Genomic DNA, 17,718 nt, shown 5'->3' on the forward strand with positions numbered 1-17,718 from the left:
GGCGCATGACAGCGGCAGCAAGACTGGCGCTCAGGTCACGACGCTCAGTGGCACAAGTCACAGCGCTCAGGTCGCGGCGTGCGTTCATGCACCTTCCCGCTGCCTTGAGCGCCCGACTTGGACGTCCAGGTGGGCGCTCAAGGCAGCGGGAAGGCGCATGAACGCACGCTGTGACCTCAGCGCCTGGCTGGATGTCCGAGGTCATGGCGTAGGGTGTGTAGGGATAGGGCCTGATACAGGAGCTCGTGCCCACTGCAAGTCAGCGGCGACAAGGAGCCCAGACCCACGAGAAGGCCAGAGGAGCACCAGGAAAAGGTGTCCGTTCTTCTCTAAGGAACCAAACTATTCTGAGGTTAAGCGCGGTGGTGCCAGGTTGGGATACTTTTTTCCCCCTTGTGCGAGAAGCATTTTTTTCTGTGGATTGGGTTGGTTTGGGACTGGGCGGCTAAGTTCACCATACCAACGCCAGGGTCAGGGCAGGCGGTAAATTTGCAGGTTAAAGATGCGGCAAAATAGCTGGTTAAAAAGGCGATAATCTGGGTGCATGTTACTGTATCGGAGGGAATAGCTAATCTGATCATTAACATAACATATATACATGCGGCGGGCAGAAAGGGATACGTATCGATTTCAGTAAGCGGTAAGGACGCGTAAAACCGGATACAGAATCTTTTTCAGCTGTAGAACCCAACTCTTCCTGCCTAGGGCCCTTTTTTCTGGTTCAGGCTGTTTCCGTTGTTACCAAAGCACCTGTGTTGTGCTTGTTGGCACCTGGTTGGGTTCCTGTTGGACTTGCTTGTTCGGGCACAGCCCGCAGCTAGGGATTCACCCATGTGTGAAGGCTACCATCCTGCTTGCCCTAGAAGAAAGAGTTGTTTACCTGTAACAGGTGTTCTCACAGGACAAGCAGGATGGTAGTCCTCACATATGGATGACGTCAATGGATGGAGCTCTGCTACGGAAAACTTTTCTGTCAAAGTTTCTATAAAGCTTTGACGCTGGCACATTGAGTATGCTGAGCATGCTCAGCCTGCAATTCCTGTGTTCACAGGTGTCTCCCCTCAGTCTTCTTTTTTCCGCTCTGCAGTAAGCATAGCAGTTCGGAGCTCTCTGAGAAATTCTCACATTACTTCATAGAAACACTTAAACTTTTACTTCACAAACGCTTTTTCCCTGTGCGGGTCTCCCCTTGAGTACATTTAACCGACGCTCGGTGAGTACTATGCCCTGTTTTTTGGTCGGTACCTGTCACCTCACTATGGTTTCCCCAGCCTACCAACTGAATTGCAGCCTTCCCTCTCCCTATGTTTTCACAGTTAGCCCCACGTAGCCTGCGAGTGTCCTCCTGTGACCCTCTGCCTGGTTATTAGCGCTAGTGGGATAGGGTCTTCCACGGTTACCGTTGCTGCCAGGGCTCCCTGTCAAATTCATACCTCGGTACCTTCGTGCTGTTGATGCCCCATCGCTACTGTCTGTACCCCTTTCCAGGCCGTCCTGCCTTTTTCGACGCCATCGATTCCCCCACATCGATTTCTTTCAGTGCCATCAATGTTTTCATCCATGGTGCTGATTTTTCCATCGGTGTCATCAATTCCCGGTCGCATGCCATCAATGCACATCTCGGTGTCGTCAATGCCATCGTTGCCCGGGTCAGTTCCATCTATGCCCGGGTCGATGTCCAGGCCGACGCCCATGTCGTTTCCATCGGTATCCTCGTTCCTATCGATGCGGCCATCGATTTCGTCGATGCCGACATCAATTTCCCAATGCCATCGATGTCTTTTCAAACCTTCGATGCCACATCATTACCATTGATACCTATACTGATGCCGTCGGTGCCTCAGTCAGTTATCGTTGCTCTGCCTGGCCATAGACATTTTTTCATTTATATATATTTTTGATGATACCCTCGAGGCCGCCCCATGCCACCATCGATACCGTCAATGCTGCTATAGCACCTACATGCAGTGCCCTTGCCTAAACACAGTGCTCCATGCTTTGGGGTTTTTCCTACAGCCCCGTATCAGCCTACGACACTACATAGTGCCAGGAGCAGTGCAGGCATGCTGACAGTCCGTCATCATTCGCTGGGGAAAGACCGGGCCGAGCACCGTGGCACTCATTCACTGGCATGGTGATCATCCGCCACAGACGCCATTCAGCACATTGGTGCTATCCTACTCAGTGCTGGAGAATGCCCTGGCCGAGCAACATTGTTACTGCCACCGCCGCTGTTCCACACAACGTTGGCAGTCCTCTGTGCTCCAGAATGACCGGACCGAGTTCCGAGGAATTCTGCACTGGCGTCATGATACATCAAGCCGCTGCAAAGAGGGCTGGGTTCATGAGTCATAATGGCTCCCCTGTACCCGAGGCATTCCCCCACCGACACCGGTGCGGGGTTCTGTACCTCCACAAATTAATGTGGTAGCGATAGACACGCTCAGCCTGGACTCCTCTGTACCTGTGCCACCATACCAGGTTACAGAGTTGAGTCTGACGTCTACGTCCACCAGGCTATCCCTTGATGACTCCTGAAATCCACGGAGCCATCCTTCTTCGCCGACTCGTCCTTCTGCGATCTACGACGGATGGTGAGTACTCTACTTTAATGCCGCTTCAGCGACAATCCATTGAGATCTGTTCTCTAAAGCGGGCCATATGGTTCGATAGGTTCTAGGTTGTCTGGCCTTCCAAGAGCCATATTAGTGTCACATATCGCTATTACCAGCTATGTCGGACACAATACTAAGAGAACCTCTCTGCCAATCATTTGGGATTACATCAGACATCCTCCTGTTAGCAACGGGACTCTGTACTGATTAATACTCTGGTTTCTTGTTCCTAATTAAGGACCGAAATTCCAGATGCATTCTCTGATTTGCTAAACACGAGATTCAGCAAACACTGTCTCAATTACAAGTCCACCTCGATATCTGGCGACAGGTCTCGACGTTTTCTTGTATAGCACACACAAATGTGGGTACGACTTTTACCACTCACACTCCCGTGGAAGATTACATGATGTCCTGATTACATCAGCCTCGCCAGTTGGACACCACCTGGTCTCTCAACTTGCCAGATACGAGTGGCCACCCCACTTTGTACCAAGGTTCAGGGTACAGTCCCCCGGATGCTTCAAAGCGGGGGGGTTTTTAATCTCACTATTCTTTCTTTCAACAGAAGGTAGTTACACTCCGCCCATCCTGGACCTCAGAAATATCACCTTTCTTCAGAAGGTGCAGGTAAAATGGTTTCTCACAGGACAAGCAGGATGGTTGTCCTCACAAATGGGGGTGACATCGAGGATGGAGCCCGACCACGGAAAATATCTGTCAGTTTCAGGAACTTTGATTGGCCCCTACTGGGCATGCCCAGCACGGCACTAACCCTGCAGCCAGCAGGGGTCTCCCTTCAGTCTTCTTTTTTCCACGTAGCAGTTGCCACGCGGTTAAGGAGCTCTTACCACATTCCTGACAGGAATTCTTTAAACTAATTCTTGAAGAAAAATTTGCCCCTCAGGGGTCTCCCTTCTTCAAATTTTCCTCCGCGGGACTTCGGTAAGTTTTTGCCATAGTTTTGATCGGCTACTGTCGAGTTCAGCCCTCGGCCTGTTGGCAGTCGACCATCCTGCGGCTAAATTTTTGGCATACGGCCATGGCGTCGGGGTTCCGTCAGTGCCCGGACTGTACACGTACTATGTCCATCACAGACCCGCATAGAGTCTGTGTTTTGTGTTTAGGGAGTGAGCATGATGTCCTGACTTGCACCAAATGTGCCCTAATGACACCAAAAGGTCGCAAATCCAGAATGGAGAATATGGGACTACTTTTCCATGCTCACACTCAGACGCCATCGATTGCATCAACGTCATCGGAACCGGCACCGTCGAAGTCTCATCATCGACAGCCTCCCGTTGACCGTCCGCCATCGACTTCACGGCCATCGACTCCTGTCCCTTCCCCCGAAGATCGAGGTGATCGGAAAGAGAAACATCGCCATCGACGTCATAAGTCTCGGACCGTCGAGGAATCGAAGTCATCGACCTCAGTACTGTCCGAGCCTCCTCCGAAGTCTCGACCAGAAGTGGACGGTGCCACTTCTAGTCTCGCAGACACTGAGGCAACCCTCACCCCTTCGGGGTTTGGGAGCCGCGATTCCACCAGCAATGGTGGTCCCTCCGGCTCAGCCTCAGCCTCCCTCTCCCGTTGAGCCGGGTCTTGTTACCCCAGGTCTCCGGGTAGAACTGGACCGGCTGGTCCAGGAGGCCATCGACAAAGCGATGCTACGGTTCCAGGCTCCTCCGGCACCGAGAGTGGAACCGGTCACCGACCCGATTCCAGCGGCACTGGCACCGCTCCTTGCCCAGATGGAAGCGCTCATGACTGCCCTTCCACCGGCAAGACCCGGGTCACCGTCTGCTTTCTCATCAGGTGGAGAAACACCGTACCAAATTCCCCCTTCGGGGGTAGTTCCATTGGTGCCATGTCGTCCCTCGCCACGATACATTCCTCGGGGGCGATACGCACATCAGCTCCACCGATGACGGCACAGATTCCTTTGATGCCGACATCGATTCCATCGAGGGCATTCTCAATGCCCCTGGTAATTCCTTCGAGTTTCTCGGAGCCTCAACCGGGGCCTTCAGGTATTCAGCCCCCTCCTGGTCCTACAGGTCAGCAACCTGATCCTTATGACACCTGGGGTGATGATACATCTACAGACACCGATGATTTGCCTTCACCACCCTCTCCTGTGGAAAGTAGAAAGCGTTCTCCTTCTGAGGACCTCTCTTTCATAAATTTTGTGAAGGAAATGTCGGAGTTGGTCCCTTTTCAGCTTCAATCGGAGCAAGATGACAGGCACCAGATGATGGAGTTGCTCCAATTCTTGGATGCCCCTAAAGTCATCACCTCTATTCCAAATCATCAGGTTTGGAATCTGGACCTTCTAAAAAAGAATTGGGAATCTCCTGGATCTGTTGCTCCAGTAAACAAAAAATCTGACTCTACCTATCTTGTACAGTCAGCACCTGGCTTTCAGAAACCACAGCTAGACCACCACTCTGTTGTGGTAGAATCGGCTCAAAAGAAAGCTAAAAGAATAAAGCCACATTCTTCCATACCTCCTACTAAGGAAAATAAATTCCTAGATAGTATAGGTAGGAAAGTATACCAAGGAGCCATGCTGATTTCCAGAATAGCCTCTTATCAGCTCTATATGACCCAATACAATAGGGTCATCCTTAAACAGATACAGGAGTACTCAGATGCCTTACCAGAACAGTTCCAGCCACAACTTCAATCCCTACTAAATAAAGGGTTTGAAGCTGGGAAGCATGAGATTCGAACAGCTTACGACGTTTTTGATGCTTCTACCAGACTTTCTGCTACGGCCATCTCCGCCAGACGTTGGGCTTGGCTTAAGTCATCTGACCTTCGTCCGGAGATTCAGGACAGGCTCTCTGACCTGCCCTGTCTAGGAGATAATTTGTTTGGTGAGCAAATTCAGCAAATTGTTGCTGAATTGACGGATCATCATGAGACACTTAAACAGCTCTCATCCATTCCTTCTGATTTACCTTCTAAACAGCGTTTAAGAAGGACCCAAAAAAGTCATTCTTCTGTCCACGGAAGTATTACCCCCCACTAGCCAAGTCTAGGTCTGCGAGGCCTTATCATAAATCTCAGGCTCGTAAACAAAAACCCGCAGCAGCTCCACAACCTGGCCCTGCATCGGGTTTTTGACTTTCAATTAGAGAGCAGACGCCACATCCCTCTTCCTACCATACCAGTAGGGGGTCGGTTAAGCCACTTTATAGAAAGATGGCAACACATCACCACAGATCAATGGGTGATAGCGATAATTGCACAGGGTTACCACCTCAACTTCCTGACTCTCCCTTCGGACTCCCCATCCCTGCAGGCGTGGAGACTCACCGATCACTCCGTTCTTCTAGAGCAGGAAGTTTCCCTTCTCCTCCAGTCAAACGCTATAGAACCCGTTCCTCCCTCACAAGGACTAGGGTTCTATTCCAGCTACTTTCTGATTCCAAAAAAGTCAGGAGGTCTTCGACCAATCCTGGACCTACGGGCTCTCAACAAATACCTTTACAGAGAGAAGTTCAAGATGGTAACCCTGGGTTCGCTTCTCCCTCTGCTGCAAAGAGGGGACTGGCTATGCTCTCTAGACCTAAAAGACGTTTATACTCACATTGCGATAACGCAACCTCATCGCAAATACCTCCGTTTTTTAGTAGGCCGAAATCACTACCAATACCGAGTGCTCCCTTTTGGCCTGGCATCCGCACCACGAGTGTTTACCAAATGTCTCGTGGTGGTTGCAGCTTTTCTCAGGAAGGAAGGTGTCCACGTCTACCCCTACCTGGACGATTGGTTAATCAGGGCCCCAACCCAGCAAATCGCTCGGTCCTCCCTGACCCTGACAATTCAAACTCTGCTTTCTCTAGGGTTTCTTGTCAATTACGAGAAATCCTGCTTAGTCCCATCTCAGACCTTATCCTTCATTGGGGCAGACTTGGACGCCTTACAAGCAAAAGCCTTCCTTCCTTATCAACGAGTCCAAATCCTTGTGTCTCTAGCTTGCCAGTTGCAGTCTCAACGCACAGCAACAGCTCGCCAATTCCTCATTCTGCTGGGACACATGGCCTCCTCAGTTCATGTGACTCCCATGGCCCGCCTGGCCATGAGAGTCATGCAATGGACTCTGAGATCACAATGGCTCCAAGCTGTTCAGCCTCTGTCCTCCATTGTTCGCATCACCGATGCACTCCGTCTGTCTCTTGCCTGGTGGACAAATCAATCCAACCTCCTACGGGGCTTGCCTTTTCACCTACCAGATCCTCAAATAATTCTCACAACCGATGCTTCCAACGTCGGTTGGGGAGCCCATGTAAACAATTTACAAACCCAAGGATTCTGGTCTCCAGAGGAAGCCAAACACCAGATCAACTTCCTGGAGCTTCGAGCAATACGATATGCTCTCAGGACTTTTCAGGATTGCCTATCAACCCATGTCATCTTGATTCAGACGGACAACCAGGTGGCCATGTGGTACATAAACAAGCAGGGGGGCACAGGTTCCTTTCTTTTGTGTCAGGAAGCTGCGCAGATTTGGGCAGAAGCCCTCTCCTGCTCCATGTACCTCAAGGCCACTTACTTCCTGGGAGCAGACAATGTATTGGCAGACCAGCTGAGCCGTGTCCTCCAACCACACGAGTGGTCACTCAATCCCTTGGTAGCGACCTCTCTTTTCCAGAAGTGGGGTTATCCCCATATAGACCTCTTTGCGTCCCCTCAGAACCACAAAGTGGACAATTACTGCTCTCTCATTTGGAGCCAGCACTCTCGGCCCAGGGATGCATTCTTCCTCACGTGGACAACCGGTCTGCTTTATGCATTCCCTCCACTTCCTCTTCTGTCGAAGACTCTCGTGAAGCTATGTCAGGACAGGGGAACTATGATCCTGATAGCACCGCACTGGCCACGCCAAGTGTGGTTTCCCATACTTCAGGATCTCTCCATCCGCAGGCACATTCCTCTGGGAAAGGACATAAGAACATAAGAAAATGCCATACTGGGTCAGACCAAGGGTCCATCAAGCCCAGCATCCTGTTTCCAACAGTGGCCAATCCAGGCCATAAGAACCTGGCAAGTACCCAAAAACTAACTTTTTGTCAAGTTGAATGTAATGCAATGTTTGACATCCTATGTTTGAATTACAAAATCTAATAAAGTACAGTAACAAAAAAAGAAGATAAAAATGCTGTGCTGCAACCCTCAGCTTGGGACTTACCACGTCATGGCTAATTGAGCAAACTTATCAATGGAAAAAGCAAGTTTGCCTACCATAAATGGTGTTTTCCGTAGATATCAGGATGAATTAGCCATATTAAATACCTACCCACCTCCCTGGTGTGTAAACTACCTAACTAGGCTTAGCACTGATAATGACTGAGGAGGTTCACGAGACAATTCCTGCATGGGAATTCCTGCACATGCTCAGAGCTAAAAGCTCTACTAGTTAGGAAAGACAAGTCTGTCTGTGTTGGATATCATCACCCACATGTCATGGCTGATTCATCCTGCTATCTACTCAAGAACATTGTTTACAGTAAGTACACTTTATAATACTTTAAATAAGAGAACTCATGGTCCCTGGTTTGTACTTCCTCATCTAAGTTAATATGCTGGGCTACTTTCAGATAATTCCTGAGCTCCCATCAGTGTAACTCTAAAATACCTCTGAGGAAGCATCATATTTCTGTTTAGACAAATTTACTTTTCTCCAGTTCTTAAAGATTTTTTTTCCTCTAGCAGGCACTGAGATAGATGAGGGAATGTTTGGTACAATCTGGTACTGGGACTTCTTGTGCATAGTTCAAAATCTAGAGCACTATAGAAGCTTCCTCTAGTTAGCATGTGCTTTTCATATGACCCAGCTTTGACTATGAAATACAATTTTTGTGAATAGTTATAATAATGAAGTAATTCTTTCCGCAAAAAGTGAGCCATTTTCACTTAAAGCAACTTTTTATTTCTCTCTAGGATAATGACACTGCAAAAATAGATGACAGCTTATGGTTCGCAACTTGCAATTTTCAGCATTTAAATGTGACTGAGAAGGTAGGGCTGAAGGAATGTGTGAGTACTTACGTACAAAGGAATACATTCAAGATCATGTAGTGCCTTTGTATTTGGTAGTGAGAATGTGAAAATCATAATTTTAGAGCATTGAATTAGTTAATTACTGGAAAGGTGAAAGATGAATGTTGGTTGTTGTGTAGCTAAGTAGTAGTCTTGTACTTCAGTGTTTAATGCAGGATAACATTGGTCTAGAGACAGGAAAGAAAATTCTGGTCTTTAAATTAGTCCCTGTTTAATTCTGACTATAAATAGATGACCTTCAGTATAAACAGGAACATTATTTTAATTTTTTTTTCCATCACTGGAGTTAGTAGCCCATGGATATTGTGTATAGTTTCTCTCCCCTGACCTATTAAAGATGTTGTTCTTGGAGAAGAGATTCATCAGTGCTATAGAGCATTTTACCTCTTGGTCAACAATTTAAATGCTTAGGGGTGTTAGGGACCTAAGGTTGCCTATGTGAAATGAGTTTGTGGATTCAATTTAGTGCTTACAGGGAAAAACTATTAATTTGGTATTTGTTGGCACTATTGTTGGCAACCTAAACAGAGACTGAAGATCTGAGGCAGAAGAATGGCATTCTTACCTGTGGAGGTTCTTCCAGAACAGGGTTGAGGATCATTGGCAGGGCAGCCTGGGGAAGCTAGCATTGCTCTGTGCTTTTTGTTCTTATTTTATTTATTTATTTATTTATTTAATTAAAACTTCTTATATACCGTTATAGCAAATAAAATTTGATCAAAACGGTTTACAAATATTTCTAATTTAACAAAATAAAATACAAAAATAAAATAAAGATAACATTTTTGAATAGTAAAATAAAGTTATAACAAATATAGGTAACATATCAATATAAAATTTATTTCTATAGAGATTAATAAATCTATTTTACTAAAACAAAAAGATAGAAATAAGAATAGTTGTTTCAACCGTAGGGGAGGAGAAGTACCTTGTCTCTTATGTTTTTAAATGCTTCTTTGAACAAATGTTTTTAGTGCTGCCTTAAAATCTTTACTGTTGGAAATTTTGGCGTAATGAGTTTGGTAGGGCATTCCAGTGTATAAGTCCTGCAACCAAAAATGCTCTGTCTGGTTACACTCAGTCTAGCTAGTCTTATGGACAGAATGTCTAAAAGGCTCTTGTTTGAAGATCTGAGTTCTCTTGATGGCTTATAGATTCTTAAAGTAGAGCAGAGCCATATAGAATTAGCATTGTTTAATAAATAATAAATTATGGTTAATATTTTATACAAAATCTGATATTTGATAGGCAGCCAATGTAAATTGTATAAGATAGAAGAGATGTTTCTTTAAATTTGTACCAGTAAGAATGCGAGCTGCAGTGTTTTGTATTAACTGCAATGGTCTGATATTTGATTCTGGTAGACCCAAATATAGATCATTACAGTAGTCTAAACCTGAAAATATCAAAGTTGGAGAACTGAACGGAAATCTTGAACAAATAGCAAAGGTTTTAGTCGTGAATAAATGACTGTTTTTTTACTCAGTGGTAAATTTATACCCTCAGCTGTCCTTAATCGTGTGGACAGCTGGTTGCCCCACCTCTCCTCAAGATGGCAGGGCACTGCAGTTGATGTGAAACATGCTTCTTAGCATCCACTCAGTTGAATCCAGAACAAGTGGGTTATGCTTTCTTTCCAACAAATGGAGAGAGAATAAATTGACATCACAGTATATGCCCCTGCAGTTACATCAGCCTGCCAGAAGAGGTGCAGGTTCTGGTAGTGGAACCTCCCAATGAAGGTTTGCCGACCCACCCCCGGGAACAGGAGATCGGGGATGCCTCTCTTATCAGAGGTGGGTCCTGGAGGTGACACGAGAGAAACGTGTGCTGGGGTTTTGCAGTGTTCCTCTTGACATATTTATGGTGTCTCCCTGCCACTCGTCACAATGCAGTGGAAACTGCATTGGCAAGGCTCCTCAGTATGAGGGCTGTGGTCCTAGTGCCAATCTCTCAAGAAAATAGGGGGTGATTTTCTATTTTGTTGAGCCAAGGAAGGAGGACTATCTGTCCCATCCTGGACCTCAAAGGCATCCATCTGCGAGAGAAACATTTTTGCATGAAGATAGTGCTCAGTGATAACTGCCTTGCAGTCAGGGGAATTTCTTACCTTCCTGATCTGTCAGAGGCGTGTCTCCACATTCCTATCTAACTAGAACATCAGCGCTTCTCGCAGTCCTGGGATGCCACTTTCAGTTTTGGGTGCTGCCCTTGTTCTGGCCACTTCTCCCAGAGTCTGTTCCAAGGTAATGGTAGTTGTCAGTTGAGGAAGGATGGACTCTAGTATATACATAAGAACATGCCATACTGGGTCAGACCAAGGGTCCATTAAGCCCAGCATCCTGTTTCCAACAGTGGCCAATCCAGGCCATAAGAACCTGGCAAACTAAGTCTATTCCATGTTACTGTTGCTAGTATTAGTGGTGGTTATTATCTAAGTCAACTTAATTAATAGCAGGTAATGGACTTCTCCTCCAAGAACTTATCCAATCATTTTTTAAACACAGCTATACTAACTGAAATAACCACATCTTCTGGCAACAAATTCCAGAGTTTAATTGTGCATTGAGTGAAAAAGAACTTTCTCTGATTAGTTTTAAATGTGCCACATGCTAACGTCATGGAGTGCCCCCTAGTTTTTCTATTATCCGAAAGAGTAAAAAACCGATTCACATCTACCCGTTCTAGACCTCTCATGATTTTAAACACTTCTATCATATCCAAGCTGAAAAGTCCTAACCTCTTTAGTCTTTCCTCATAGGGGAGCTGTTCCATTCCCTTTATCATTTTGGTCGCCCTTCTCTGTACCTTCTCCATTGCAATTATATCTTTTTTGAGATGCGGCGACCAGAATTGTACACAGTATTCAAGGTGCAGTTTCACCATGGAGCGATAGAGGCATTATGACATATTTCGTTTTATTCACCATTCCCTTTCTAATAATTCCCAACATTCTGTTTGCTTTTTTGACTGCCGCAGCACACTGAACCGACGATTTCAATGTGTTATCCACTATGATGCCCAGATCTTTCTTGGGTAATAGCACCTAATATGGAACCTAACATTGTGTAACTATAGCATGGGTTATTTTTTCCTATATGCATCACCTTGCACTTGTCCACTTTAAATTTCATCTGCCATTTTGATGCCCAATTTTCCAGCCTCACAAGGTCTTCCTGCAGTTTATCACAATCTGCTTGTGATTTAACTACTCTGAACAATTTTGTATCATCTGCAAATTTGATTACCTCACTTGTCGTATTTCTTTCCAGATCATTTATAAATATATTGAAAAGTAAGGGTCCCAATACAGATCCCTGAGGCACTCCACTGTCCACACCCTTCCACTAAGAAAATTGTCCATTTAATTCTACTGTTTCCTGTCTTTTAGCCAGTTTGTAATCCATGAAAGGACATCGCCATCTATCCCATGACTTTTTATTTTTCCTAGAAGCCTCTCATGAGGAACTTTGTCAAATGCCTTTTGAAAATCCAAGTACACTACATCTACCGGTTCACCTTTATCCACATGTTTATTAACTCCTTCAAAAAAAATGAAGCAGATTTGTGAGGCAAGACTTGCCTTGGGTAAAGCCATGCTGACTTTGTTCCATTAAACCATGTCTTTCTATATGTTCTGTGATTTTGATGTTTAGTATACTTTCCACTATTTTTCCTGGCACTGAAGTCAGGCTAACCGTTCTGTAGTTTCTCGGAACGCCCCTGGAGCCCTTTTTAAATATGGCGGTTACATTAGCTATCCTCCAGTCTTCAGGTACAATGGATGATTTTAATGACAGGTTACAAATTTTTACTAATAGGTCTGAAATTTCATTTTTTTAGTTCCTTCAGAACTCTGGGTGACTGGATGACTGGCTGTTTTGCGCCAAGTCGCTGGAAGAGAGCTGCCTGGTGATTTGGAAGGTGATTTCCCTGTTGTGGGAGCTTGGCTGGGTGGTAAACCTAGCCAAGAGCAGTGTTCATCTTAATCAGTCACTGGAATACCTGGGGGTTCAGTTCGACATGAAGCAGGCCAAGGTGTTACTGCTGGAAGCTCAAATTCAGAAGTTGGTAGCTCAGTTCGTCTGAACACTCTGCGCCCGTCCATATGGTTTTTCCTGCAGGTCCTTGGCTTAATGGCGGCGACCCTGGAAGTGGTGCTGTGGGCGAACGTGCATATACGTCTTCTTCTGCTCTCCCTGCTGTCTTGATGGAATCTGCATTCTAAGGACTATTTGATTCGGCTCCACTTGCCAGTGGAGGTCTTCTAACTGCAATGGTGGCTGCAGGCGCATCATCTACGGAAGGGAGTTTCGCTATCCTCTCAGGACTTGGCTAGTTCTGACAATGGATGTGAGTCTCCTTGGTTGGGGAGCTCACTGTTGGGAGCTGATGGCGCAAGGAAGCTGGAGTGCAGAGAGTCTCTCTGGAACATCAATCTCCTGGAGGCCAGGGCGGTCTGGTTGGCATGTTTACATTTTGTCGACAGGCTGCAGGGTTGCTTGGTCCACATATCGGACAATTTAACAACTGTGGCTTAAATCAATTGGTAGGGATGTACCAAGTGCAAGCAAGTGTCTCAGGAAATGGATCATCTTATGGAATGGGCGGAGATGCATCTCCAAATCTCAGCCTCGCACATCACAGGGTAAGACAACGAATGAGCAGACTTTCTCAGCAGGGTGAATCTGGACCCAGGAGAGTGGGAGTTGTCAGACTAGGAGTTTCAGCTGATTCGGTATCACTGGACTCTCCCGTTGCTAAACCTGTTGGTGACTTTGTGCACTGAGTAAGTTTTGCGATTCTTCAGCCGTAGAAGAGATCTGAGGTCATTGGGGATTGATGCCCTAGTACCGGAGTAGCTGGAAGACAAGTTGCTATATGGCTTTCCTCCTTGGCCCACGTTGAGCAGATTGATTTGAAGGATTGAATGCTTCAGAGGGATGGTGCTCTCGGTTGCTCCAGATTGGCCCAGGAGACAATGACATGCAGATCAGCAGATGCTCCTGGTGGATTTGCCTCTTCGACTTCCAGCCCATAGGAACCTATTGCAGCAGGGGTCTGTCATTCATGAAGATTTGACTTGATTTTGACTTACAGTATGGCTCTTGTCGGGGCTTGCTTGCTGAAATGTGGATACTCTGTGACAGCGATCTCCGCCTTGCTAAGAGCTAGAAAGTTCTCCACTTCCTTGGCCTATGTGTGGATTTGGAGAGTGTTTGAGGCCTTGTGAGAGGATCGCGGTTCTCTTCCTTGTTTTGGTCAAGGTACTATTCATTTTGAAATTTTTGCAGGATGGCTTGAATAAAAGCTTGGCCCTTTTATACCTTAAGGGTACAAGTAACTGCTGTCGCCTGTTTCAGGGGTCAGGTCAACAGTGGATCCTTGCTGGCTCATTCTGATGCGGTCCGTTTTCTGAACGGAATGGAACATCTTCATCCTCGTTTGTGTTTCTGGTCCCCTTATGGAATCTCAATTTTGTTTTGGATTTTTTGGTAGACCCTGTGTTTTGACCACTATGTACTCTGTCCTTGCGGTTTCTGACTTTGACACCAGTATTCCTTGTGGCCAGTTGTTCTGTGCCTAGTGTTTGAGTTGCAGGCCTGGTCTTGCCAGGAGCCATTTCTCTTTTTACTGAAAGTGGTCTTCGAATCTCAGTTGAACCAGTCAGTGTTCCTGCCATCTGTGGTCGGGGTGAGAGATGTAGAAGTCTCATCTGTTGCAGCCCTTGGATGTCAAGCGGCATTTTGTCAGGTATATGGAGGTCACTGAACCTTTGCATAGGTTGGATCACCTGTTTGTCCTCCTTGGCAGTACTAGACAGAACCAGTCTTGTGGGCTACAATGGCTCGCTGGATTTAGGAGGTAGTCACGACAGCATACGTAGATGCTGGGAAGAAGTTACCTAGTCGGGTTCATGCCCATTCCACTTGAGCTCAGGCAGTGTCGTGGGCGGAAGTTAGATTACTTCCCGTCAACATTTGCATAGCTGCAACGTGGTCCTCCTTACACACCTTTCCAGGTATTATCGTCTGAATGTGCAAGCCCAGGAGGACCCAACCTTTGCACATGTGGTTTTGACTGGACCGCAGGCAGCCCCCGCCCTATTCTGGTGTAGCTTAGGTACATCCCACTTGTTCTGGATTAATCTGATCAGACCCTAAGAAATGATAAATTACTACTTACCTGGCAATTTCCTTTTCTTTAGGATAGTCAGATGAATCCAGCTTCCCTCTCTTGGCTGCCAAATGATTCCATAATGATCCTCCTGTGTGCCTACATGTTACAGGGCTTGCTGGTAAGTGTTATTCCAGTCCCTAGACTAGTATTGCATTCTTGTCTGAGCTCAATGTTGCCTGTTGACTAAGTATTGCAGTTATTTGTATTTCATCAAGGTAGTCTGTCCACAGATGCTTTTGAAGAGAATGCTGGCAAGCTGATGTAACTGCAGGGGTGTATATACTGTGATGTCAGTTTACTCCATCTGTTATCTGCTGGTAGGAATGCATAACCCGCTTGTTCTGGATTCATCTGACTATCCTAAAGAAAAGGAAATTGTCAGGTAAGTAGTAATTTCTCATTAGTCAGAACAAAGGACTGCATATAGGCTCTTGTCTACTTGATCATTATTGGTAAATTTGCCAATGCAGTGATATTTGTGTAAAATTTCAAGAGCAATTCACAAATGCAAAAATGGAAAGTGTTTAGTTTACTTTTGTTCTGTAAAGTTTTTTGCTGCACAGGTGGGCAGTACTTGCTGCTTTCCCCATTGATTCACCTTTCTTTTCAGGAAATGTTTTAAGCTTAATTTTATCTAAAGATTAATTGTTCACAATTGGGTCATTACATGTGATATTGAACGGTATATTTCCAAAGCTGTCAAGTAAATAGTTTTTACTGAGCATGTGCAGAACTTTCTATACTGTGGTAGTTCTGCAAGTGTTTGTTTTACTTTTTCGGGTGGCCTAGTTGGTGGTGCATTGGAGGTGGTCAGTATTTTTTTAGCTATTCGATTTAATCTTTCATATTGTTCTCTCAGGTTTCAGCATGTAGTATGTTTTATTACCTTTGTCAATTTCTTTTCTTCTCACACCCCCTCTTATTTGTTTGATAAATTACCATTTAGTAAATACCATCATAGTAATTATAATAAAATAAAACTATAAAAACATTTGTAATCCCAGCATTTCTAAAATTAACAGTAAAGATAACTAAAGCAGTCTCATAAGAAAATGAAAATAATAAAATACTATTTTCCGTTGATAAGCAGACTTATTTAGCCATGCTGTCTGGGTGATGTCATCTGGTCGTCATGGGACAGAGCTTTTTCTCTAAGCTTGAAGTCTTTTTGTCTGCGGTTATGCAGCTACTTCTCGTGCATATCAAGTGTTCTCAGTTTTTGTTTTGTTTTTTTCGTGCTCTGCACAATGGGGTGGATTTTCAGACTCCGCGAATAGGCCTACTTTTGTTTGCGCTCCAGGCGCAAACAAAAGTACGCTGGATTTTAGTAGATACGCGCGGAGCCGCGCGTATCTGCTAAAAACCTGGATCGGCGCGCGCAAGGCTATCTATTTTGTATAGCCGGCGCGCGCCGAGCCGCACAGCCTACCCCCGTTCCCTCCAAGGCCGCTCTGAAATCGGAGTGGCCTTGGAGGGAATCCTCTAACGCCCTCCCCTCACCTTCCCCTCCCTTCCTCTACCTAACCCACCCACCCGGCCCTGTCTACACCCCCCCCTTACCTTTCTCCGGGGATTTACGCCTCCCGGAGGGAGAAGTAAATCCCTGCGCGCCGGGCCGCGACCTGGGGGCGGGTACGGAGGGCGCGGCCACGCCCCTGGACCGCCCCGGGCTGTAGCCACGCCCCCGTACCCGCCCCCAAAACACTGCCGACACGCCCCCGAAACGCCGTGATGACCGGGCCCGCCCCCCCGACACGCCCCCCTGGGAGAACCCCGGGACTTACGCGAGTCCCGGGGCTCTGCGCGCGCCGGTAGGCCTATGTAAAATAGGCTCACCGGCGCGCAGGGCCCTGCTCGCCTAAATCCGCCCGGTTTTGGGCGGATTTAGGCGAGCAGGGCTCTGAAAATCCGCCCCAATGTGTGGGGCTGTTCTCTCTACTTTCTCCTCAGTAAAAAAAAAACCAAAAAAAAACCACACCCCAGAAGAACATCAATTAAAAATGTCCAAATCTGGTTTTAAATTCTGTGAATGTGGAAAATCATGTCTGTGATCGATGGGCACAAATAGCAGTATTTGGCCTCTCCTGATCATAAGTGCTCTGTGAGCAATGCGGGAGAATGTCTCTCACAGCTCAATGCCACCAAGTGGCAAAGATCCTTCGACTAAGAGAAGAAAAGTCCGGATCTTATGCTCAGTCTCCGGCAGATGGAAGATCAACAGTCATCCCCAGGACTGAAAACCTCACATCCAGATCAAGCAAGACTCTTCCTTGCTCGGATCCAAATTGAATGCGCACAGCGGTGTGCCGAAGACATTGGCGCAGAGCAGTGCCTTAACGGCACACGTGAATATGCTGGAGACATTGGCACCTACGACTTCTGCGCACAGAAAGATGCCGACGACACTAACGCACATTTGGGCACCGAAGACAGAGGTCCAAAAAGCCAACTTAGTAAGCACATTCGGAGAAATCTAACATACTGGTGCCAATTCAATCTTCCAAACGTACAAAGGTTTCAACTGGTCCCGCATCAGAGAACAGTCTCTTTAAGCATTGAAGCACTTTCAAAGTTTATTGAATGACCAGATTTGTCACCATGGGGAGATACGATGAAATCACCATCTCACAATCCCTTCTGATCAGGAAATGGAAGACTAATCACTAGTGAAGCTGAATTCCTCACCAGAATCTAGTCAATCAGAAGGGAAACTCTTGTTGACCCAACATCGCTGCTCCTTTCTTTACAAGAACCCTTATGGGACAAGCCAAAAATACAAGTATGAGGTCCTCCAGTGCTTAGACCTGCTGCAGCAAGAGAAAACATCTTAAATGCAGCAATACCTTTGTCT

At 46.3% G+C, this 17,718-nt stretch overlaps 1 protein-coding gene across 1 annotated transcript in view; it reads left to right on the forward strand.

Moving 5' to 3' along the window:
* The window catches only part of RNF17 (ring finger protein 17), a 1,084,608-nt gene that overhangs the window by 122,644 nt on the left and 944,246 nt on the right, over positions 1 to 17,718 (forward strand). The window contains exon 4 of the mRNA XM_029603155.1: positions 8,568 to 8,645. Within this exon, the coding sequence (XP_029459015.1) occupies positions 8,568 to 8,645 (78 nt within the window). The remainder of the gene's footprint in view (positions 1 to 8,567; positions 8,646 to 17,718) is intronic.

The sequence above is a fragment of the Rhinatrema bivittatum genome, chromosome 5 (genome assembly GCF_901001135.1).
Source record: "Rhinatrema bivittatum chromosome 5, aRhiBiv1.1, whole genome shotgun sequence".
Lineage (NCBI taxonomy): Eukaryota > Metazoa > Chordata > Amphibia > Gymnophiona > Rhinatrematidae > Rhinatrema > Rhinatrema bivittatum.